Here is a 25,889-nt window from a genome sequence, read left to right as displayed (position 1 = left end):
AAAGTAACAAAGGTAACTTGAATGAGAAGTAGGAGTAGATAACTTGCATTACAAATATTGAACTGTGGGGGTCACTTCAATTTCTAGTTTTCTATGTAGAATGAACTTGCTTTTTGACTTCACAATTTCGTCAGGTCAATAGTGATTAATAATTATGAAGCTGAGTATCATATTTGAGCTGTTACCAACAGTGAACTTTATGGTCAACACAATTTTTTTGTTACTCCACTTACATAAAAGATTATTATTATTATTATTATTGTTATTATTATTATTATCAACAAGTCTATCTATAAATTTGTTTAGATATTAGATAACTTAACCTTAAGGGAAAGAAAAAAGGTATGAAAAAAGTAGTGGTAGGAGAATTGAAGGTCAAACCTTTATCTGACCTAAGACTGATTCACTGAGCAATGGACGTTGCTTTCTGCTGAAGCATTGCACTTTGAAGTCCACTTCACATAGAACAAGATTAACTCAACCATGTGGCTCCATCAAACGAGACTCTTACAGAGAGGTTTTCATAATATATTTTACAAAAAAGAAAAAGTAAAACAAAATAAAAATGTAAATAAAATAAATAATGTGATAAAAAAAAGTTAAAACGTATTTTTGCATATATCCAGTGTTAAATACATTATATTAAACCCTTAAATTATTGTAAAACATAGATAGTATTTTTTTTTATGAATTTGACACATTAAAAAATAAATTATTAAAATAGTAACGTTACTGTATCAAATGGCAATGACATTGCTTACTTCCAAGGGAAATGTTCTTGATGCACGTGACATTGGGGAACACACTCCACACACGCGCACCCTTTGTCCGTGTTGTACACTCAATGAGATTCACTCGTTATTCTATAACGGAACTTTCTTGTTGACTTTGCCGCCATCCTCAGAACCAACAATAACACTAGACTCACCGGTACTGTGTTGCCATCTATAATCAACATTATATTTTCTCCTTTTATTTTAATTTTTTTAATATTTACATTTTTATTTGTAATCATATTAGAAAATATTTGAATCTATAATAAATTCAAATATTTTATTTTAAATTAAAAAAATATTTGGCACATTAGATATTGTTGAATTTAATGAAACATAAAAGTATAAATAAAGATTAAAACTATAATAACATGTATTTAAAATTTATAAAATATTAGATATATATATATATATATATAATTAGTTTAAAGAAATAAAAAAATATAATCTGAAGAGGTTAAATTACAAACATTCCTAAATAATTCAATATAACTTGAATTTAAATAAAACATGGTTATCATTCTTTTAAAAATATACTAAAAGTAATCACTATGAGTCCGTTTATATGAAGAACTTTTTGTACTACATTTATTTAATTTTGCACCAATAACTACAACAAATTTCAGAAAAAAATACTAAAGAAAGACATTAAATATACATTAAACAAAATAAGTACCGTTTTGTAAAATGGTTGAATGTACATGAAATAAAATATTAACCATAATTGAATTCAATCTTGTATATGAAATAAAAAAAAATTATCATTTTTAATTATAGAAATGATTTTTTTTAAACCTAGACTTTGCCAATTGAAAATAATATATATATATATATATATATATATATCAGTATAATTCTAAATTTTTTTATATTTAATTAGAATTTTTTATTTAACTTATATATGACAAATGATATTTTATTACTTCTTTAATTATTAGGTGTAAATTAAATGAAAAACTCAAATTGAATGTAACTGTTTTTAAATTTATATCAATATAATTTTTTTTTGTTTTATATATATTAATTGCATTATATAACATTTAAAAGAATAATTTGAAGTTAAAAATTCTTATAAATGATATGGGTGAAAAATTTTATATCATTAAAATATTAAATTAGCATAAAAATACATTAAATGTTTTAAATAATAATCTATGCTAAAAGATAATAACAAATTATATATAAATTTTATACATTAGGCTTCCCTCATCTTTTGTGATTTTGAATGGATTGGCACGTTACACTTTGTCATTACATCATTCATATACTATTAATAAAATCCTGAGTATGACATGTATCCTCAGCACACAGTTTAGTCTTTTATCTCTTTCAACCAAATATCTTTACAGCTCTTGTTAAGATAGGTCCACAAAAGCAGTGACAAGTCTCAACTCCCTCCCAACAAGTACATATGAAATGTTTGAACTTTCATTATAATTTTCCTCTTCAAATCTTCTCTTTCGTACCTTGCTCTATTTTTTAAATAATTCTCTCACATTTACTTATTACTTAAAATATACAATTTAAATATTTTAATTTTTTTATTAAAATTATTTGATAATTTTTAATAACTTTATGTATTTAAAGACACATAATAAAAATTTTAATATAGTTTTTTTTTATTAAAATTACATAACTTAACATATTAATAATATTAAGAATTATAAATTTAATAATAAATTATTATTTATTATATGTATTTAAAATACCTGTAAAAAATAATAATTAATTTTATTTTAAATTTTGTGCACAAATAAATGAATAAAAATAAAATTAATCTCTAATGGAAACAAAAAAACAGTAATTTACTATCACACTCACCCTATGTCCCTAAGCTTCTAGGTTCTAGCTATGCATCTAAAGTATTTGTTATTTTACTAGGAAATGAGAAGAAAAGGGAATCTTAAGATAATTTTATTATATTCTTAAAAAGCATAACTTCAATTATTAAATTGAGTTCTCCATTTATCAATTACAATATTGGTTGGCCAAGGAAACAACTGGTCACTACTACACACTAAGACTCAACACTCTCTCTCTCTCTCTCTCATGAATGGTTAACAACATTTCCCTCTCATTATTACAGCCATGCCATCGCGTCCGCCGCCACCGTCTCCTCCCGCGGTGGCCCTCCACCACCGCAACCACCACCGGGAAATAATCCTCTGCGGAGCCATCGCGGCGTCGCTCTTCCTGGTGGCGCTAATAATCTCTGTGACAATCTTCCTCTACCGAAAGCTCTCGTACAACCGAACGGCACCGTTTGAGCACAACCAGCGTCGCTTCTCGTATTCCGTTCTTCGACGAGCAACGAACTCATTCTCACCCTCAACAAAGTTAGGTCACGGAGGGTTCGGTTCGGTTCACAAGGCAACACTACCTTCGGGTCAAACGGTGGCACTTAAAGTGATGGACTCGCCCGGTTCGCTGCAAGGAGAGAGGGAGTTTCACAACGAGTTAACGCTGTGTTCGAATCTTCGTTCTCCTTTTATTCTTTCTCTTCTGGGTTTTTCTTCGGACCGGCGCGGTCGAAAGCTGGTTCTGGTTTATGAGCTTATGCCGAACCGGAGTCTTCAGGACGCGTTATTGGACCGGCGTTGTCCCGAGTTGATGAACTGGGGGAAACGCTTTGACGTTGTCGTTTCGGTGGCTATGGGCCTGGAGTATTTACATCACGGTTGTGACCCGCCTGTGATCCATGGGGATATTAAGCCCAGTAATGTTTTACTGGATCGGGATTTTCGGGCCAAGATTGGGGATTTTGGGCTTGCTAGGGTGAAGACGGTGGAGGATGTGGGAATGGGGATGGTGGAGGAGAAGAAGAAGGAGGAAGGGGTTGTTGAGGAGTGTGGATATGATCGAGGCTCTGCGTTGGAGGAGGTTGAGAGTGTGGTGACTAATACTACTGCAGGCTTTGATGTGGATCGTTCGCCGGAGAGTTGTACAGTCAGGGTTTTGGATTCCGATGCCTCGCCGGAGATGGCGCCGGCGGCGGTGTCGCCCGAGGCGGCGGGGGTGGATAAGTCGAGTGTTTTGTCCGATGGGGGTTTTGATAAGTTCAGCATTGACAGTGGGAATAATCACCGGAAAAAGGGTGGTGGCGGTGGTGGTTCAGGGAGGGATTGGTGGTGGAAGCAAGAGAGTGGGGTAGGGTCTGAATCGGGGAGAGTGAAGGATTATGTGATGGAGTGGATTGGGAGTGAGATAAGGAAGGAGAGGCCGAAGAGTGAGTGGGTTGATTCGTGTTCTTCACATGGTGGGGTGGTTGTGGAGGGTAAGAAGAAGCATAGGAAGAGATTGGATTGGTGGGCTTCACTTGATGAGGAAAAGGTTAAGGTTAAGGTGAAGAAGAATCGGAAGCCAAGGGAGTGGTGGAAGGAGGAGTTTTGTGAGGAGCTTGCAAAGAAGAGCAAGAAGAAAAAGAGGAGTCTTGAGGGGGAATCTTGGTGGCAGAAAGATGAGGATGGGGTGGAACAGAAGAGGAAGAGGAAGAGTAAGAGTAGTAGAGGGAGCATTGATTGGTGGTTGGATGGTTTGAGTGGCGAGTTAAGGAATGGGATTGGGAGGAGGAATAGTCAAGATTGGGTTAGTGGGGATATACCAAAGAGTGGTGGAATTAGTAGTACTCCAAGTATGAGGGGAACTGTGTGTTACATTGCTCCTGAGTATGGTGGTGGAGGCCAATTGTCTGAGAAGTGTGATGTGTATAGTTTTGGGGTTCTGCTTTTGGTTTTGGTGGCTGGAAGGAGACCCCTTCAGGTGACGGCGTCGCCGATATCGGAATTTGAGAGGGCTAATCTCATTTCCTGGGCTAGGCAACTTGCTCACAATGGGAGACTTTTGGATCTTGTTGACCCTTCTATTCATTCATTGGATAAGGAGCAGGCATTGCTCTGCATCACCATTGCCTTGTTGTGTCTGCAGAGATCACCAGGGAAGAGGCCTTCCATGAAAGAGATTGTGGGGATGCTCTCTGGTGAGACTGAACCACCACACTTGCCCTTCGAGTTCTCACCATCCCCGCCCTCGAATTTCCTGTTCAAGTCGCGGAAGAAGGCTCGGTGAGTGAGTGATTGTGTGAGTGAGTGGTTTTTGTCTTGATCATTAACTAGTGAGAAGTGTATGTTTTTAGGTCAACTCTAATTGTCTTCACCATTTGTAGAAACTAATGCAGAAAAAAGAAGGGAGAAAAAAAATAGTTACAAGCCTTGCATAAATCCATTTCTTCCCTTTCTGTGTTTTTTTGTTCCTACCATCATATGACTGTTTATTCTTGACCCGGTTCTTGCTTTTTAATCTGAAAGAACTTTTTGGGTGCATGATTCTAGCACAAATTACCTGTCACTGCCACTACAAGTTGATGAATTCCAGGAATTTTCGGCTCTTTTAAAGTTGAGCGAACATTTCTTTTACTTTTGAAGCTATTTGGACTGGCCCCCTTTTTAACGAATATATTTGCTAAACTTGGTGCCTTCTGAATGTAACTGTGTGAACAAGATTTTCATGACCTAAACCAAAGTGCCTGCAAAGGACCCAGTGAAGATTTATTTATCTTTTTGGTTGTGCTAACTTTTTAAAGTTAGATTCTCATTTTGCCATTGTGGGTAGTATCAGCTTCTGTTGAAGCGAACACATACTGGCCCCATTCCTGTCTCTTTACAAGTAATTATGATGTTACTTTGAGCTAAGTGGAGACTCCACTGTCCCTGGAAATGAAAAGATATAAGAGAAATATGATATCATTTTATTATCAGTGCTCAGACCTACGACGAGCCTTTCACTCATTAGCTTTAATCCCTTGGAACAAATAAAAAGCATAGATTTTTATTAAAAGGCTATTGTATTGCTAATCATCCATGAAAAACCAAACAAAATAATATATTAAAATAACTGGCTATTTATTAGAAGCAAGAAGTGGCCACTTTCTTTTTTAATGTCAATGTTCCATAATGCCCATAGAATTGTCTTCTAACTCAATTCCCCAATTCTAGTTAGGGATCAACTTCTTGTGTAAAGTTTCGGAAATGTTTGCGTTTGGTAATTCTATTTCTGAATTGGCTGCTCTCTCTCATACTCGGTGACTTGTGATTTAAGGACTCAGATACCTGTATATGTTGTATTAATTGGGGTAGCATAGTTTTCGCATAGAAATTAAGTTACTTGTGCATTCGCCAATCTCTAGTTTGAAGAGTTGATGACTCTGATCTGTCAATACTACATAATTTGATTAAATGATTTATAGCTTAGTGATAACAACTAAAGAATTAAAGAAAGCAAATGTCGGAATAATGTTGTAACACCCCCTCACTTCCCCCCACCCCAACCCGATGTATGTAGAGAGAGAGAGAGAGAGATAGAAAGAAAGAGTATCGTCTCATCTCTGAAATGGATGATATTATGCTGAGAGATGGAAGTTGCAACACTATGACCTCATCTAAAGATTTAACAATCTGTTTCATGCTAGCAATTTGTGAATAATCTAACTGATGTGTCACGCAGTAAATATCTATTCTTGTCTTACTACCTGTTGATTAATTTTCGTCTAGTTATCAGTCTAATGTTATGTGTGTTTCGTTGGTTTTAAGACGATTCACATGGCCAAGGGTGTTCTAGATATTGACTTGCTAAGCTGAATTTTAAAAAAATGTACTTAGCTTTCAACAAAACCATGTTTATCAAAGGGGAAACATCCATCGATATAATGCGGAATGAAGATGGGTGGAATATGGCAGGTGAAGACGTACTAGATTCTGACCTTTGGTTTCCCGTTTGAGGAGCCGAAGATATTTTGCTGCTAAAATTTTACTTTTACCATGTTGGGAGCCATTAAGCCAATGTGAATCCAAAGCTGGAACAGGACACATGCAATCATAGTTAGGTAGGTAGGCATGGCTAACAGTGCTCCAAAGTACTTGTTAAAGAATAACTACATTTAACACTACAAATAGTCTTTATTTTTCGTTTCTGAATCTTTTACAAATATTTTTGAACTACACTGATTAGCTTGCATTTGCAGGATAAAAATGTCCATGGCTGCATAATGAATTCAGTAATATGCTGTATATATAGTAAATAACTTGATTGAGTGTTGATAATTGGCATGTTGGTGCAAGTGTGTATTTTTCTCCTCTTGTGTAAATTCAATAATGTGTTATGAATTGGTGATTTTATTTTTTATCTTGTAGCGCCAAAACCACATCTAAATTGGTTGGTGCCTTGGTGGCATCACGATATGAGATGTGTTACTTTGGGTAGCTTAAATATGCAATACAGTTTGGAGTGTGGTTGTTGCGTGAAATAAATAACTCCAGAAGTGGTCCATATACAAGTGACTTATTAGTGGTTGCACTGCACATTCATAAATGCGATAGGATTTGAAATTTGATGGATCGTGTATCAAACCGTGAGGGATATCAATGAACTTCCCATCGCATCGGGTAAGTAACTTTGCATCAAGTCCAAGCCTTTCAAACTAATTGTCACTTCTAACTTTTTAAATTTATTTACCGATTAAAATATGATAATGTTAATACAATAAAAATTAATATAGTCACATTAATTTACATTTTACAAATTAAAAATATTTAATAATTTAAATCCTTATATATAACTTTAAAGTGATGAAAATCATAACACACAAAAAAAACGTTAATATGAAAGCGGAAGCAACAATTCAGGATGCCACAAATATATATACTCTCATAAATTATATATAAAACTTAATCATATTTATTTAATTTATTTTTCCTTAAGTAATTAAAAATAATAACTGCAAGAGAATAATATTATAAGCCATGAGAGTACAAAATTTTACTCAAGATGTTGGTGTAAAGGAGGAGGTAACATCTCTTGATCTAAAATAATCTATCGTCATCAACAATAATGTAGGTAACGATTAAAGTGGAGCATAGGATAACTTCACTACCCGTGGCCATATCTTTTAAATATATTTTTTTATTGTTGATTAAATTTTATTTAAAATTTATTAAATTTCCTTCTAATCTAATTTAATCAGTTTTTTTAATAAAAATTAATTAATAAGTAAAACTCTGTAAAAAAATGTGTTCTTGACATTATCATATTATTTAATAATTATAAATTTAAAAGATTTACATTAAAAAAGTAAAATAATTTTAAAATTAATCATTAGTAATTTCCTCCTCATTTTCCAAAGCGTTTGGCCTTGAACCTTTCAAACACGGAAAGGCAGTAGCGGAGGAAAGGGTGTGCCAAAATTTGAAGAATAAAATTGGTAAATCATAAATAGGGATGAAAACATATCATTTTTTTTCATAAGAAGATATGAATTATTTAATAATTTTAAAGTTTAAATTTAATTTATATATGTGATAGACTTTTTATTAAGTTTAACGTGATTTTTTTTTAAAATTTAATTTGACTTATTAAGCTTTTTAATAATTTACTTTGTATTAAGACTTTTAATATACTATTTAATCTTTTTATATACAGGCTATCAAACTATTTAAATAAGTATATCTTTATAAAGGTTAAAAAATTTATATTTAAAATCATACAAAATGTTTTAATATTTTGAATATTTATAATAAAATTACATATTTTTATTTATAATTTTAAAATTATGTATTTAATTTAAATAAATAAATCACTAAACATATAATAAACGCAAATATAAATTAGTGTTATGCGTACAAAACAGATCAAATAATATTAACATAAAGATTTTAAATTCTCTCTAAAAGTATGTAACAAGGACACTCTCTAACTCTAATAAAAAAATTAAGATTTTATTACTTTTAAAATTTAATTTATTTAATATAATACTACATTATAATTTTTATATAGAATTATTTAATATATTATCAAAAATTTATGAGTTTTAAATAGGTCATTTTATCGGATCTAGTAGACTTTTTCTTAAACACAAGTCTGAACTATTCAATTAATTAACGTTTAAATTAAGTTTATTACTTAAATAGGTCAAGCAAAGTTAGACTTTAAAAAAGTTAGGTCATAAGCTTTAAGGTTTAGGCTCATGTTAGATAGCTTAACTTATTTCTATCTCTAATCATAAATATTAGATACTAAATTAACAAAATCTCATATATATATATATATATATATATATATATTGAACATAATATTTAAATATATTATTTTAAATTATTGTATAATATATTTAACAAAGATAATTTTTTTCTAGACCATAGGTATCATTTATTACAAGCGATTTAATTTTATTCGAGTTAAGTAAGATTATTATGAGCAATAAAACTTTCCAAATATTTAACAAAGAAGGTATTTAATGTAGGCTAAGCCCTCACTTTATTTCCAGGAATATGCAACTTGATTAAATTTAATCATTGAAATTTGAAATTTTAGTCCTTAAAATTAACAATCATCAATCACGTTAGTCATTGCTATTAAGAAACGTTAAAATTGTGTAACAAAGTAATAATTTGTTACACGTTAAGTGACACATGACAATTCATTTTGAATACAAAATGACATGTTTTAGATTCTTTGAAAAATATTTTATTTTTGTCTCTAACTTTTAACATTTTCGGGTAATAAGGTCCCTTTGTCTTTTTTTGTTTTTCCTTCTTCCATGATGTCTTCTCCCCTTCCTTCTATCACCACTATATTATAATGTTAGGTGTAGGAACAATGAAATCACCATTTTATGATGGCTATATGGCCTGACAAGAGGAAAACAAGTACATACAACGACCTTCAAGAATTTGTAATATGGCTTTTTATGAAAAAAGAGTTTCTAAAAGACTTTTATTCTTTTGAACAAGAGTAGGAAGCATGTTTATTAAAGTGGTGGCAGTAAGAAAGATATTTCCCCAAAAGTGAAGAGGAAAAGAAGCCACAATAAGTAAGTGAGACCTTTCTCAGTTACGTGTCTATGTTTTTTGGAAACAGATCAAGTCCAATTTGGGCGAGAAATAGATAGTCCTGTTTCATTTTAACTTAAGCGAATCACGAATCTAGATTCGCTTAAGAGAAAATGAAACCATCTATCTTATCTTTTAGATATTACAATCTCTTTTCCCCCTCTCCTGTCAGCCCCCTTTTCCCCTTTTCTGTCATCCCTCCTTCCTTGTTCATCCAATCTCACCAACTTGCTCATTTCTCATAGCTTTTTTCTCTCTTTAGGCATCACCCTTCCCCTTCCCCTCCACCAACTCCTCTTCCCCACCCACACATCCACCTTTATCCTTCTTCCCTTTTCCTTCCACCCAGCCTCACTCTCCTTCTCCCTTCCTTCCACCTAGGCCTCTCCTTCTCTCTTTCATCACCCCCTTCTCCCTCTCATTCACCCCCTCCTTCCCCCTCCACCCAGCTGCCTTTCTCCTTTTCGGTCAATCCCCTCTTTTCCCTCCACTCAGTTTTTCTTTCCCCTTTCACTCTCTCAACCACGCACATCCTCACCCGCTCCTCTTCTCATCCCTTACAAATTTTGCAAAAAATTTTAATACTCACTTAAGTGAATTTAATTTGCTTAAGCGAAAATTAAACTGTACTGTCCAGTTCCTGTGCGAACTGGAGCAGATCTTGATCCATATTTTCTTTCAGGGGTTCTATTTTGCTTATGTGTATGGGGATAAATGAGTTTATGTTGAATATCATGTTTAGTATCAAATATTCTTTTGCATCATCAAATTAAAAGGCTTTTATTTTTTACCTTAATTGATTCTTAACCAAAGCTTTAAACTATAAAAAGGTAGAGAAGGCTTGTGATTTAAATTGCAAAATACAAGTTCATACAAATACAGAGTATGCATCAATGAATACAATGTAATATTTTCTTTTATTTGTTGAAGGAATGGAGGCAGGACCTCAAATATTTGTAAACACAAATTGTAATGAACTATTTTAAACGAAAGTAAAGGATTCAAAAGGTAATTGATAAACCTCCTTATGCTATAAGACGAACACAATAATTTGTATTATTCTATATAATTATAAGACTTGAGAACATATTGAACAACTCTAATTGAGGGATGTCTTAGCTGTGAGTCCCAAAGTTGCAGAGGTACGAAAGAATGAGCTTTTGAAGAATGGAAAGTAGAATAGGACTTGACAAATGGAAGAGGAGGAAACACACATAACCCATCCCTAAGTGTGCCTTGAAGAAGGATTTCCTTGGTATCCTGTTGTTTAACATTACAAGATTTAGGATAAAAATCAAAGAAAACATGATTATTAGCAGCAACTTAGAGACACTTAAAATATTTTTAGAAATAGAAGGCACATGAAGTAATTGATTAATGATAAAGTATTTAGAAGAGTTAGGAATTTGAAGCTTAGTTTTATCCACATGACTAATTAACAACTCTGTAGCATCACTAATTTTAACTGAATCTAAACTTGTGTAAGATGATTTCATAGTCATGTTGCAATCATCATTGGTTATATGGTGAGATGCTCCGCTATCCGGGTACTATAAGGGATCATCATCATTGGACGAAATAGAAATACTTGGTGCATTTGAGATGACAAAAACTTGACTAGTATACTGAGATACATTTACCTGAGGTGTTCCCTAAAATTCGTGATTGTACCTATGCCAGCAATCAATAGCCAAATGTTATTTTTCCACAAATTTGGCAATATATCTTCTGTTTACCTCAAGAATTGTTCTGAGATTGATTCTTGTGACCATGTTATAGTTATTTCTACTATAGCATTTGCCATTATTGCATCAACTTCCTCTTTGTGAATTGTAAACTCCTCTATTATTAGAATTACTGTCTAAATTTGAGTAGTCTCCTCTATCACCTTTACTATAAACAGAACTTGAATTTTATACATTGGATGGTCCAGTAGCCACATTTGCATAAACTAGTGGTGTGTCGTTCTTTTTATGTTTATCAAATTGCTTTTCGTGAGCCATTCATAGGGCATCAATATCATCTACAGTATAAGAATCTAACCTAGAGGTGATTGATGTAACAAAATAATCAAACTCCTCTTGTAGTCCATCAATAATAGCCTTAATGTGATCTTTTTCTGAAACAGGTGAACCTACAATTGCCAAAAAATTCACAATTTTCTTTATGTCTTTGAGATAGTCGTTAATTGAGCTATCTTTCTTGGTCATTCTTAACTGTGATTTCAGCTTATTAATCTTTGCACGTGTTTGGGAAGCATTGGTGATAATCAAAGAAGGCTCATTGAAGACAAATGTTTAAAGGTATTGGAAGGGCTTCAAGGATTAATGACAAGGGTAAAGACAAAGAGGATAAAAGGAGACTTAGAGAAAATAGTTATTTTTCTATCTGAAAGAGAGTCCAATTTGGAGTTAGAAGAACCCAAAATGTTCAATTATATATACATATAGAACTTGTAGTCCAATGTGTTTCATTAGGATTTAATTACTATGTTTAATTAATTAATTTATTTTAATATTATTCATTACTTATTTTGAGTTTTTATTTAAGATAAAATCTTGTTATTTTATTTAGTTTATTTAGATTTGGACTTATTGCCACAAAAAGCCCGTTAGAGTTGTATTTGTATTGATTTATGAGGATTAAACATATATATGCTCTTGTATGCACACTTTTAATTAGTTTTAAATACAATTTAAGATTGAACACTCTCATGAGAGCCTGTAACTCTAGGTTTCTTGAGTGGGTTAATTTTCTTTGATCTTATCAAGAGGTCAAGACTCTTGTGGCAATCGTCTCGTGGCTTATCAATCTTGCAATTGTAGCACCATTTTCTATCTCTATTCTATTTTTAATTTTATTAATTTTCTTCTTGTTTCAATTCTTGTTTGTGCCCCAATAATTTTTTTGTTGTTGTGTGAAATCCAATTCAAGATTGTTGAATTCGGCAACACAGATTGTGATTGTCATCAATAATGAACTTCCAACCGGTTCCAAATCTGATGAGCATGAAGTAAACCTACCATCTTTGTCAAGATAGGTGAGGTCATAGAAGGCAGAAGTCATGCAATGATGAGTTGATTCTGCTGTTCGTGGTTAAGATATTCTTCATTAATCTTGCCCTCAACTTCGTCTTCTTTATTTTTGAATTTCGCTAGAGATGCATATTCTTGGAGAAACTTGGTGAGTTTTAAACCTAGCATCATAGCAAAAACTTGTTGTTGCTAGAGGAAAAAATTTTCATCAACTAATTTCAAGGTCATTGGTGTTTGGAAGGTGGGGTGAGAGGGGTGGTAGTTGTGTTTGCAAGAGTCATGACTGAACTTCTTAGACTCGTGATACCATGTTAGCATTATTGATAGAGAGATTGAACACAATGCAGAAAATGATTTTATTCACATCATATCGGAGAAAGAAGATACATTTGCTATATATAGAGTTGGTTGTATAATCAACCTAACAGAAAGAAATAAAAACAGTAAAACTATAACTAACTATATAAAAAATTAACTTTAACTAACTTTACTCTTAACAAAATCATTTAGAGTACAGTTTTTTTTTTAAAATTGTTTCTCCTTATATTTTCTCATGTCTTTCTTTTCCCTTTTTGATAACATTCTCTTTCATTTGATCTATTTTTCTTATTTGAGGTACACAACATCTTTCAAGGATCCAAACAAAAGTTTTACTCATGAATTGATAAAAAGATTAGATATTCTTAATATAAGCAAGATATTCGCTAAGCAAAAAAAAAAATATAAAGGGGAGGGAGAAATAGAAGAAAAATTGATATTTAGCAAAATGCGCTAATATTAAAACAAGTTAGAGGTGAAAAAAATCCCTAAGATAATGGTGAATGGTGGGATGAACATCAAAGAAGCTAAAAAGCACTTGATTAAATGGAAGTCATTCATTGTAGTGTTTAAATGAAAATCCAAATATTGCTCATTGATCCCCCCCAATAACATTGTGGCACAAGCCCTTAAAATCCAGGGCAAGTTAATTGTCTAATTCTCTACATCAATTGAAGCTTTAGTTAAATGGGACTTCACCTTGATCAACAAACTTTTAGTTGGAGATCAATATCATGAACCAAAGCAACACTCAAATAATGTCATCTGACCTTATCCCCTTCATTCTTCAATCTATAGGTCGACTTTCTTGCAAGTAAAAGCTGATCAAATTGACATGGTTTTGGTTACCTAAACCATAAAAAATAATTTCATTGCTTATTAGAGGAGGGAAGAAGGGCTTCATTTATAGATTACATCCTCTAGTCCTTTTATAAGGCACCCTTAACTAAATTACATAAATCAATAAAAGTAGTTACAATTAGTTGATTTTTTAATTTTTTAAAATGTATTTCAGTATGCCAATTTTTATCTTTAATTCATATAAACGAACCTAATTCTACTATCAACATTTAACCTTGTTGGTTTTAGCTTAGGTTACTGATAATTTCGTATTTTGTCACACTTTTTCAGCATGTTTATACATACTTATTTTTAATTTGAATAGTTTTTACACTAATTTACTTGTTATTTGTTGTAATTGAACATATTTTAGGTTAAAACAAACTCATGGACTTTTTGGACTCAAATTTAAGAAAATCATGTCAATTTGGATAAAACACGCCCATGCTAGGAGAAGAAGCATGGTCGTGCATATTGACCAGCACGTCTATGCTTTGAATTGATTAATGGTTGTACATAACATCAAACACGATCATGTTTTTTGACTGTTACAACCAGATAAAGACATTTCTTTTTAGATATGCATATTCAAAATTTGAAATTAGAATATAGATCAGATCTTACATAAAAAGAAACTCGTGAAAGGCATTGTCAGATCCCAACTCCTATTAAAAGGGCTTTAAAGGTAACAATGAGGGACATCTTGATTTTTACTCATACCTTTGAAAATGCTTAGAGTCGTTGGGAGTGAAAGTCACTAGTAAAGACAAAGAAAGCTTATTCAGAATCCAAGCAAGTAATTTCGCTCTATCTATTAAGAAATAGAAAGAAAAAGAATAAACGCTTTATAGGTATTATAAAGTATCTTACATTAAGGACCGCTTAAATCTTCTAAAAAGTGTCTTATAAAAAGGATTATAAAGTGTACCATAATACCATTTAAAAATTTATAATACATGAGCAATAATTACCCTAACCTATAATTTTTTAAAAAAATTTTCATCCTCAACTGTACAATGAAAACATCATACCATTTTAACTTCTTCATTAACACTAAGTAAAACATCTCTTTCTTAGAACATAAAGGGAGGGGAAAAATTTGCATGATGTCTCAATTTCTTATTTCACTTCACATCAAAGAATGAAATCAACACCTTAAGCCTTTTTCTTACCTAAAGATGTTGTCTTCCCTCCACCATTAACACCAACAATCATTATTACAACTGACTTCCTAAAAATAACAACATTTACCCTAATATAAATAATAAAAATTACAATTTAATGAGTTGTAACAAAGTAAAAAGTGCTCACACTTAAATCCAAGTTGAAGTATAGTTTTACTCTTCTTGGAGGTGAGCAATTCCAAAACATTCTTCTTCAGTGCTTTCTACAACCATTCAAATTAAAACATAACACATTTCATACCATAAGATTAAAAACTACTTGTTATATTAAGCAACAACATGATAAAACAAAGGAAGGAAAGTTTTAGTTTTTGTTCAAATGGTACTAAGACCTAAAACCATAAGCTATAAATAAGTAAACCAAACATTCCTAAACTCTATGATAGAAACAAACCAAACTTTCAAACTGCTTATTAAACCAAAAAAAAATAAAAAAATTAACTAAAATGTAAAGTATTAGATACATCAGGAATATAATGACAACAATAACAATACATCCTTCAATTAATTAGAAATACTTAATAAAGGATTATCCTCTAAGATATTATATACTCCTTGATTAGTATTGATAACCATAAGCAAAACCTAAACTTTCATTATTTAATTTAGTAATTGTTGCAACTATTTTTTTTAGATAAGAATCACTCTTTTTTACAAAACATTTTTTAGAATGCTAGAAATAAAATTCCCTCCAGAATAAGCTAATCCTTACACACAACTAATAAACTCCTAGTAGATGCTAAACTACAACCATAGTAGTCAATAACGGTCGGTGGAATAGCAGAGCGGCAGGGTAGCGGCCATTGTGTCGCAAATCGCGACCAAAAATAAAAAAAATCATGATGATGATAGTTATTTTATCTTTGGTCAAATTTTGATTTTACCCTTATTTTCTAAACGTTAGGCCTCTTTAAAGGGATAATCTTGGGATTTTGCCCCCTTTTTACATTTCTAATCTTCTCCTTCTTGAGCTAGCCCTAACTATGTCTCGTTCTCATCTCTCATATCTCTTCTCATTTTGTTCTTCTTCATCTTCATTCTCTACTACATCCTTTTGCTTTTGATGTAGTTCTTCATCTCTGACGAAGCTTCTGAAATTGTTCTCAGGTCATCTTTTTTGTTTCTTGTAAAGCTTCCAACGTGATCTCGACATTTTTTAGTCATCTTCTTCAACTCAAGTGAAGCTTTTGACGTGATCCAAACATTTTATGGTTAGCTTCTTCATCTTCGGCAAAATTTCTGACAAACATGTACATTTCCCACTGATTTACCATTCTCTGTTTTCTATTTTCCTTTTCTATTTTTTATTTTCTTCTCTTCTTGTTATAATAAGATATGAACAAGGAAAACCAATTGCTTATAGGGACAATATATTACTTCTACAAGCAACTATTTCTTCTTGAAAATTTGAATCTCACTATTTCTTTATATATTTTTAAATGTATAAAGAATTTTGAATCTCCACTCTACTCTACCGTGACTACTATGCTTCCAACACAATTTGCTATTTCCATTATTTAAACAATTAGAAGGGTGATAAGTGAAATTTTTAATTATATTATATATATCTAACCCATCATTCTCAACTATATTTTTTATTTAGTGCCATCTTTCTTAATTCTCAATCAAGGGACTTACAAAAGGATTGAAAAGGTAGTTGCAAAAAAATAAAATAAAAAATTAAATATTAATTATTGCTTAACTCCCTTTTTGTGAGCTTTCAAATTAAAAATGTTCTATGTCCTCTTCAATTTCCATGAGTTGACCCACACTAAACCAAATTCTCAATTTAGTTGTCACAAGACAAATAGGTTAAGATTAATTTAAATTAAATAATAATATATAGTGGACTTAGAAATTTATTTAATTTGCTTTTATGTGAGTTTGCATGTTCATTGGCATTTACCTACGGCACAATAAAAGGTTGCTAGTGCAACACCCTTAATTCATTTTGGTTTTACTTTTGATGGCTCAAACAAAAACTAACTATAATTACATTAGCTGTTATTACAGAGGTTGGATACAAAGTAGGGGTTAATCGTTCTCTTATTGGGCAATTAGGAGCAATCAAATCTGTCTAAATGATAGTTTAAATTGCAATATTTATTTGTAGCACAATTGTGGATCTGCTTAAGTTTCCTTATGTATGATAGCTTTCAAATGATCATGGGTAAAATAATATACAGTTAATTATTTTAGGCATTCAAGTCAAGAATTGACATTTTGTTTTTACAAAAACACGTATGCAGATTAATGACACACCTGGTTATGCGAAAAAAATAAATAAAGAAGTATTATTATTGCTAGCTATTGCATGAGACATAAAAAAACAAAAGTAAAAAAGCAAACTACAACTTTATCTGTTTTACACAACAAGATTGTAGATGGTTTCATCCTTTTTATTTAATTTGCAAAGTTATGTCATACCACGTATACGCATCTAATTTTATATGACAACTAATCTAAAGAAAAGTTTTAATTTAGTATTGAAGGATAGTTATGCTCTTCCCATCATTATTAGTTTAATCGACACATTGCTAGTTTATAGATTTATTTGTTAAGAAGGTAAATTAACAATAGACAAATAAGAGTTGAACATGAACACTTAAAATTTCTTCAGGGCCATTGAAGAAAAATAAATTAAAGTTCAATCTTCACATTGATTGTGATTTTATATGAAAAAGTTGCAAGTTTCTTTTTCTTTTTTTTAATCTATTGACACTATGTATCAAATTTAAATGCTTATATTATTTTATAACTTTTTTTTATAAGATATAAGATTAATCAATCCAACTATTGATTCGAAGGTTTTCATTAAATAGATAAATTTAATAAAATAAAATAAAAATAGATATTTTATTACATTATTTTATTTTGATAGATAATGTATTTTTAAAATATAAATAAGTATACTAAATAATATAAATCAATTATTTAAAAAATTTAAAATAAGTTAAATTTTAATATAAAAAATTAAGACACAACTAACACTTTATGAATTTATTTTTGTAAATGTTTCCAATTTCTAAAATATAATTGCATATTAATATTGATTAAAGGATAAATATTATTTCACTTCAAAAATAAATTTAATCATTCAATTATATCATATAACTTTAATGATCATGTGTCAATAAATTTTAATATTAATAAATATATTATCTTGTAATTAACATTTAATATATTTAAATAATATAATATACTTTAAAAAAATTAGTTGATAAAGTATTAATTATTTTTATAAAATTTTATTGACTTGATATATTCAATAATAATATTATTTTAACAATTAAATTAATAAAATATAATATTTATAAAAAATTATTGAATAAAGTAAGTTAAGTAAATCCCTCTTTTAACTCATTAAATGCTCAACAATAAAAAAAAAAAAATACTTTCTGTTGAGTTTAACATTTTGACAAACTAGTTTTTTCAAATTTTTGATAATTTAAAAAAAATTCTTATAAAATAATTAAATCTAGACATGTATTTATATCAAGAATCAACCTTAAAATAAAATAAAATATTAAAAATTATTAAATATATCAAGAATCTAAACATGCATTCTTTTACCAAAAAAAAAGGCCTCAATTTAAATTAAAACGAGAAGAGAAGGGTCAGAATAAAAGTTCAAAGAAAAATGGGGTCCCTCAGTAATTGCACGTAAATTAATAATATTAATAAATGATTGTACCTAAATTACCAACGGATACCTACTCTATTTTTATGAACCCAACGAATACCATTAATTTTCTGACTATTAATTAGTGTTTAGTATAAAACATAATATTAAACGAAATAACTTTATTTGAGCTATTTTTTAAAATTAAACTAAAATGAAAAAAAATAAAACGTTATATCAGTTATTTTTCAACAGCTCTCGCCATTTTCATTCCATAGAATTTAAGTGTACATTTATAATAGTTTAAGATGACTTACCTTAGCAAAATAATAAGAATACATATAAAAGAGTTTATGAAAATAATTTATATAAATTTTTTAATATAACAAACAAGTTTAATAAAATGCATCGCACATTGTGATCGTCACCATGAAATGAAAGCTACGGTGACGACAACAACATTTCACAGATAATATAACATTGCATCACTCTTCTTTTTCAATCTCATTCTCTCTGTCTCTCTCTCACCCACACACGCTTGCAATTATATTGCTCATCAACAATGTCAGAATCAGAACCACCACCTTCCGAAACCTCCACCGTTGACCCCTTCGAATTCCTCAAAATCAAACTCAACACTAACGGTTCCCTCACTCGAAACTACGTCGTTCCAACCGTTCCCCCTTTCCCCACCGCTGATCCCAATTCTCCGCCGCAACCCTCTCTCTCCAAAGACATTCCCCTCAACGCCGCCGCCAACACCTCCCTCCGCCTCTATCTCCCCCACCCTCCGCCGTCACCCTCCGCCGCCAAACTCCCCCTCCTCATCTACTTCCACGGCGGCGGCTTCATCCTCTACCACCCTTCCTCCCTCATCTTCCACCAATCCTGCGCCGCCCTCGCCGCTTCCATCCCCGCCGTTATCGCCTCCGTCGACTACCGCCTGTGCCCGGAGCATCGTCTCCCTGCCGCATACGACGACGCACTCGACGCCATCCTCTGGGCCCAAGCACAGGCCCAGAACCCGGCCCAATCAGATCCATGGATCCGCGACCATGTGGACTTTTCAAAATGCTTCTTAATGGGAAGCAGCGCAGGGGGAAACATCGCCTACTTCGCGGGTCTACGTGCACTCGACCTCGATTTATCACCACTTAAGATCCTAGGGCTCGTGATGAACGTCCCTTATTTCAGTGGGACCCAGAGGTCAAACTCTGAACTTCGTTTGGTCAACGATCGCATCTTGCCTTTACCAGCTAACGATCTCATGTGGGCACTGTCGTTGCCCGACGGTGCCGATCGTGACCACGTGTACTGCAATCCGACGGCGATGGATGAGGTCTATGGAGATAAGATCGGACGGTTGCCGAGGTGCTTCATCAACGGCTACGGTGGGGACCCTCTAGTGGATAAGCAGAAGGAGTTGACTATGATATTGGAGGCGCGTGGGGTGCACGTGGAGAAGCATTTCATTGACGATGGGTTTCATGCTGTGGAGATCTTTGATCCTGAAAAGGCACGCGCTTTGGGTGATAACATTAAGATGTTTATACTCTCAGCTATTACTCAATCCTCTATGTGATGTGACCGTGTGCGTGTGTTCTAAAATAAATAATAAATAAGTAAATAAATTTTCAACGTAGCATTGTTATTAATTTTAAACAGAAGGAAATTAAAATTCTTCGATGATGTATATTTTCCTTCGACTATACTATTGTGGTGATTTTTAATTACAAATGTTCATAGTAATAGACTGAACATTGTATGAATAAGATAACTAGTTTTTTTTTTCATCTTTTGCATTAAATAAATATTGTAGAATCAATAATTATTGTTTTCGTGGGCAACAATTACTTGTTAACTAGATTAGTGTTTACAGAACTGGTAAAGTGGTTACGTATGCTTTGGTTTGCCATTTTGTACTATCAATTTTTATTGCGAAGAGATATTGATTGATGAGTTGATTGCTTTCTGGGTGTCTTTGGTATTGGTATGAAACGATACTTGCGTTAGTGCATTTCAATTTTTATATATATGGAAGTCAGTTGGAGTTCCATACGTATATATAAAGTATTTTTATTCTCTTATTTTGCATTTTTTTACATTAGACTGCTATTTAAATACTTTACACATAATCTTTGAAAACTATCTCGATAGAGATCTTATTACACACAATCTCCGTATGTGAGATATTGCCCTACACTTGAATGTTTAATTTATAAATGATTTACAAGTTAAAAAAGTCTTATCGATGCAACAATATTCAACAAAACTCTAAAAATGTTACCTTAATAAAGTGACACGGTTGGAAAATCTTAGAATTCTTTAAAATGTTAAAATTATAAAAGACTTAACTAGCTAAAAAATAATCAAACCATAGAGATGGTGAAGTAATTAAATCAACCAAGTATAAACTCCTTGGCAATATTTATAATGGCAGTAGCCCTGGCAGCGTCCACCATGTCAATATTATGGAACCCCACTTGGTCAAACCGAGCTTCCACTTGCACCCCACACTTGACCAACATGGTCACAAGCTCTTGTTGCCGATCCACCATGAGGTCCCCAGCATACCCAACAACAAGAGCTCTCCCCAGTTTTTTCATATTATCCAAATGTGGCCCTTTCACCAGAGGATTACAATACCTATGGTCACGATCAGTTTCCTTAGGCAAAGCCAATTCCCACAACATGTCCAACACAGGCAAAGGCAACGATTGATCCGTGGCAAACGTAAGCTCCGACCCTGTCCTCTTCTCTCCCCCAAACATGGGTTGGTTCATTATCACCCCACGAATCTTTAAAGGCTCTAGATCCACGTCAGCAACCAACATAGCAGTGTTGAACGCAATGTTCCCACCGCTACCACACCCATAAAGGTAGCACCTTGAAGGGTCCCCATAATTTTTTAGCCATGGTTCTCCATTGGGGTCACTCAATTGTTCCTTCACCCACATGATTGCATCGTGTGCATCGTGGTATTGCGCTGGAAGACGATTCTCGGGCGCAAGACGGTACGCGACGGACACCACGATGGAAGGAACATCGGCGGCGAGTTGTGAGCATTTTGAGTGAGTGACGAAGTCAGAAGGGCGAAGGAGGATGAATCCACCGTCGTGGAAGTAGATCAAGATGGGTAACCGTGCCACCATATTGTCATTGGAAGGAAGCTTTGTTGGTCTGAAAACCCTGACCCATGTTTTGTTTTCATGGTTGATGGTTATGTCTTTAGAAACAGTAGGGTTGGAAGACTCGGGTTCGGGATTTGCGTTGGTTGTTTTAGTGTTGCAGCCACGAGTGAGGGTTCCGTCAGGGTTGAGAGTGATACCGAGGTGGCTGTAGGGATCAAATTTGGACATTTTTTTTGTGACAATGGCGATACTAGTTGAAGAGTGAGAGGAAATAATGGAGATAGAGAGTTGTGGTTTTGTTGTCGAAGGCATGCAACGTGTAGCATGGAGGATGAGTTAGTGTGGTTGGTTGGTTTTCTTAGAGGATTTGGTTCATGTGGAATATTTCTTGGTGCATGGAAGGTTACTAGGTAGAATACTAGGTCAGCCTCACATGTGTAACATTTTGCACCAAGTGAATTGATAAACTATATGCTATATGTTAATATGTTCTTAAAGGTTTTCCTTTTCCGACGCACGAGGGTGGTTTGAGCCACTAAAGTAATTGAGGAATAAATTTAAATCTTGTAAAATTTTTACATTTTATAGTTTGTTAAGATTTATGTAAAAGATCTGATCAAAAGAAAAATGATATATGTAAATTGTAATATCTTAAAAGCTAGTAGCGTAATTTATAGGAAATATGGTTTTTCAAAATTCTTTTAAGTAGGTAATAAAAATTGATTATTTTCTAAAAATAAAGTAAACTAGCTATAACAATTTAAAAGCAAAGATGTTAACTTTATGGATTTTAAAAACTGTTAAATTTAAAATTAAGAAGTTGTGCTGACAAATGAGTTTATCCAACCAGCCATCCAAATTTTATTTGATAAAACGTAGGATTTAAGTTTTAAATATTAATCTAAATTAATTTTTTTTACCTTGATATGATTAAGACTAATGTGAGTTAAGTTTGATAAAATCTATAAAAAAAATTAGACTTAACCTATTTTGAACATTATTTTAGAAGCCTAAATTAAATCTGACATTTTTTAATCTGACATAATCTGACATTATTTTAGACGTAATAGATTGAGTAATCTATTTTATCAGCTCTAAGTAAAATCTTTATCAAAGATATTTACGATGAAATGAATAAATTTAAAGCTAATATGAGTTTATGTACCCAATAATATGCTAGATGCCTACTCTTGATCAGAACAGTATCGCAATATATAATTTTTATTAAAAAACAATGTATACAAGTTGCCTACCTGTGAATGTTGGAAACTTGAATCCTGAAGCCTTTATCCTGTCAAATCTGTTCATGATTTACTTCAGCCAGAAGACGTAGCTTGATGGAATTTTCTTCGTAAGGTTTTGGGATAATTAAGTTTATTCCCTTAAAAGTCACCTCAAGTGCTTAGCTTTTTAACATTTACCAACAATCACTATATTTCTTGTGCTTTCTGCAGGTAATTGGAAGAACACACTTCAATTCACATGTTTTTATTGAAATTTGCAGGTTTGCTTAATATTGTTTGGCTGAAGTTTTATTATTATTGGTTTGGTTTTGCTATGGTGAAACCTATACAGTACAAAGCGCAAAATCATTTTCTGCAACGGGTCGGCATCAAAGAGTGTAGGAGGAAAAAGGAATACTGGGTATAGATTTGGTTTTCTGTTTTATGGTCTCATAGTTACACAAAATTTAGAAAATTTTCAAAATGGTTCTTGTACTGGATAGGGGAACTGATGGACCCTACATATAGAAGAAAGGAAACTGAATACCTATTCGGCTAGTCTAAATCAGTACCTCTAAGATTCGAAGATAAATAATAATTAGAATTTTATCCAAACCATGAAAAGGGCCAAAAGTCAAAGTTGACTCAGGCCCATTAGCCCATTACAGTATATATAAAAGAAATGTAGAAAGAGCAGGTAAGGGGTTGACTCTTTATTATTGAATACCATTTATTGCTCTGAGCCGAATCCTGACTTCAACATCGGAGTGCCTTTTGCAGGTACCTTCCCATATCAGCAATTGTCAGAAGGACGCCAGATCAGAGGTTAAAGACAGTCGTTTCTCAGGAAGGAACATTTTGGCGCCCACCGTGGGGCCTCATTCTTCAGGATTAAGCATGGTAATGATGAGAAGCCAGCAGGAAGGAACCTCTCGGCAACAAATGGAGTGCGTCACACCAGAGGAACTAGTACCTAAAGTGGTGTTGCAGGGAGGAACAGAGGAAAGCATTCTAGCTGTACTGAGGCAGCTTAAGGCAGAAATGATAGAGATGAAGAAGGAGCGCAAAAGAGATGCACTGGAACTCTCGACCCTAAGAAGGGAAAATGCCGGCTTAAGGGAAGAGATAAGGACACATGTCCCTTCCCAAACTACACCCGTCATCCAAGATCAAGGGGAATCCTCAGCACTGCAAGAGAAATCAAGGCAAGTCTATCAATCGGCAACCAGAAATGACCGAGACGATCTTGTGAACTGGAGCCCATTCGTTCACCACATTCTGGAGGCTAAGCTGCCCGATAATTGGAGAGGGTTGGCAATAGACAAATACGATGGCACATCTGACCCTGGAGAACACGTTGATGTCTTTGCAACACAAGTCAGTCTGTACACAGAAAACGATGCCTTATGGTGTAGAATTTTTCCTACTTCACTCCGAGGACCTGCACTCAGTTGGTTCACCCGACTCCCCCCTTTATCCATCGACTCTTTTGCAACTCTCACAAGACGTTTCAACTTGCAGTTTGCCACAAGCCGGCCTCATCCCTTAACATCCTTGGCCTTAGTCAATATTCGCCAAGAGAAAGGAGAATCACTTAGAGCGTTCATGGAACGCTTTGGCAAAGTGACTCTTTCAATTTATAACTTGGAACCAGTAGTGGCTATGCACCACCTCACAACAGCGTTAAAGACAGGACCCTTCGTTAATAGCCTCTGCAAGAAACCCCCGCTTGACCTAGACGAGTTAAGGAGTCGGGCTGCGAAGTATATGCAGATGGAAGAATTATCAAAGTACCGGAACCAGGTACGGATAGACCAAGGACCTAACCCAAAAAATGCAGAAAAGAGGGAGCTTTTAAAGCAAGGCAGGGAAACAACAGAAGAAATGAACTTGAACGACCACTCCGGGGACCTAAGTATCCTTCCTACCCTACGCTCAACACTAATCGGTCCAGAGTACTTGATCAAGCGTTGGCCACAGAAATATTGAGAATGCCTAGACGCGCCAACACTCCTCCTCGGGCAGATAAAAGTAAGTCTTGCCGATACCATCAGAACAGGGGTCACACTACCGAAGAGTGTACAACATTGAGAGACAAAATTGAAGAATTAATTAAGGACGGATACTTAAAAGATTTCGTACAGACAAATCCCACAAGGCAACCTAACAAAGAAAGAGACCGTCACCCTGAATCACCAAGGAGATCTGACGGCAAGAAATTTGAACGACATAGGAGCAGGTCTGGGGAACCTCCAGCTAGAAGATATGAGCAAGAGAAGCATCCGAAAAGGGTCATTAACACCATAGCCGGAGGGTTTGCTGGTGGAGGACATATCCATTCAGCTAGAAAGAGGCATCTTAGGCATATCCGTTCGGTTAATAATGTTTCATTGGGCAGCAGAATCCGGATCCTGCCTATTACGTTCACTGACGACGACTTTCAAGGAGTCGATCCGGTACAGGATGATCCCATGGCAATTAGTGTAGACATTCTTAACTGTACTGTTCAAAAAACACTAATTGACCAGGGGAGCTCGACCGACATCCTGTATTGGAATACATTTAAGCAATTAGGCATCCCGGAAGAAGAGTTCAAAGAATATTACGAACTGTTGGTCAGTTTTTCTAGGGAACGAGTAGAGACTAAGGGGTGTATTGACTTGTATACCTCGTTTGGATCAGAGCACGAGGGAAAACGCATAAGAGTTACTTATCTTGTAGTACATGCGAACACATCTTATAATATACTACTCGGCAGACCATCCTTGAATAAACTGAAGGCCATAGTATCCACTCCGCACTTGGCCATGAGATTTCCATCTGAAAGAGGCCAGATTTTTACCGTCCATGCTGATAAAAAAATAGCCAGGGAATGCTACTTTGC

At 33.5% G+C, this 25,889-nt stretch overlaps 3 protein-coding genes across 4 annotated transcripts; 2 read left to right on the top strand and 1 right to left on the bottom strand.

The window, feature by feature from the left end:
• The first annotated feature begins 2,671 nt into the window (after nucleotides 1-2,671).
• LOC113849827 (receptor-like serine/threonine-protein kinase At2g45590) lies at nucleotides 2,672-5,165 on the top strand. 2 transcript variants are annotated; one of them, XM_027480020.1, is made up of 2 exons: nucleotides 2,771-4,037; nucleotides 4,098-5,165. In XM_027480020.1, exons 1-2 carry the CDS (start codon nucleotides 2,862-2,864, stop codon nucleotides 4,836-4,838), a joined length of 1,917 nt encoding a protein of 638 aa, XP_027335821.1. In that variant the 5' UTR covers nucleotides 2,771-2,861; the 3' UTR covers nucleotides 4,839-5,165. The 2 variants fall into 2 exon arrangements, with proteins under 2 accessions (XP_027335820.1, XP_027335821.1); XM_027480019.1 differs by having other exon boundaries at nucleotides 2,672-5,164.
• A 14,035-nt stretch (nucleotides 5,166-19,200) lies between these two features.
• LOC113850489 (probable carboxylesterase 8) lies at nucleotides 19,201-20,281 on the top strand. Its single transcript, XM_027481051.1, has one exon. It carries the CDS (start codon nucleotides 19,214-19,216, stop codon nucleotides 20,231-20,233), a length of 1,020 nt encoding a protein of 339 aa, XP_027336852.1. The 5' UTR covers nucleotides 19,201-19,213; the 3' UTR covers nucleotides 20,234-20,281.
• A 769-nt stretch (nucleotides 20,282-21,050) lies between these two features.
• Nucleotides 21,051-22,010, bottom strand: LOC113851119 (probable carboxylesterase 9). The gene has a single exon (XM_027481600.1). The coding sequence runs from the start codon at nucleotides 22,008-22,010 to the stop codon at nucleotides 21,051-21,053; it is 960 nt and encodes a 319-aa protein (XP_027337401.1).
• Nucleotides 22,011-25,889: the final 3,879 nt, after the last annotated feature.

Source organism: Abrus precatorius, unplaced genomic scaffold, assembly GCF_003935025.1.
Source record: "Abrus precatorius isolate BTA unplaced genomic scaffold, Abrus_2018 Scaffold9, whole genome shotgun sequence".
NCBI classification, from domain to species: Eukaryota; Viridiplantae; Streptophyta; class Magnoliopsida; order Fabales; family Fabaceae; genus Abrus; species Abrus precatorius.
Note: the sequence above shows the minus strand (reverse complement) of the source record. Positions and strands in the feature narration are given on the sequence as shown.

Coding starts and splice junctions, on each gene's coding strand:
- LOC113849827 (XM_027480019.1), top strand. CDS start 2,862: ATGCCATCGCGTCCGCCGCCACCGTCTCCTCCCGCGGTGGCCCTCCAC.
- LOC113850489 (XM_027481051.1), top strand. CDS start 19,214: ATGTCAGAATCAGAACCACCACCTTCCGAAACCTCCACCGTTGACCCC.
- LOC113851119 (XM_027481600.1), bottom strand. CDS start 22,010: ATGTCCAAATTTGATCCCTACAGCCACCTCGGTATCACTCTCAACCCT.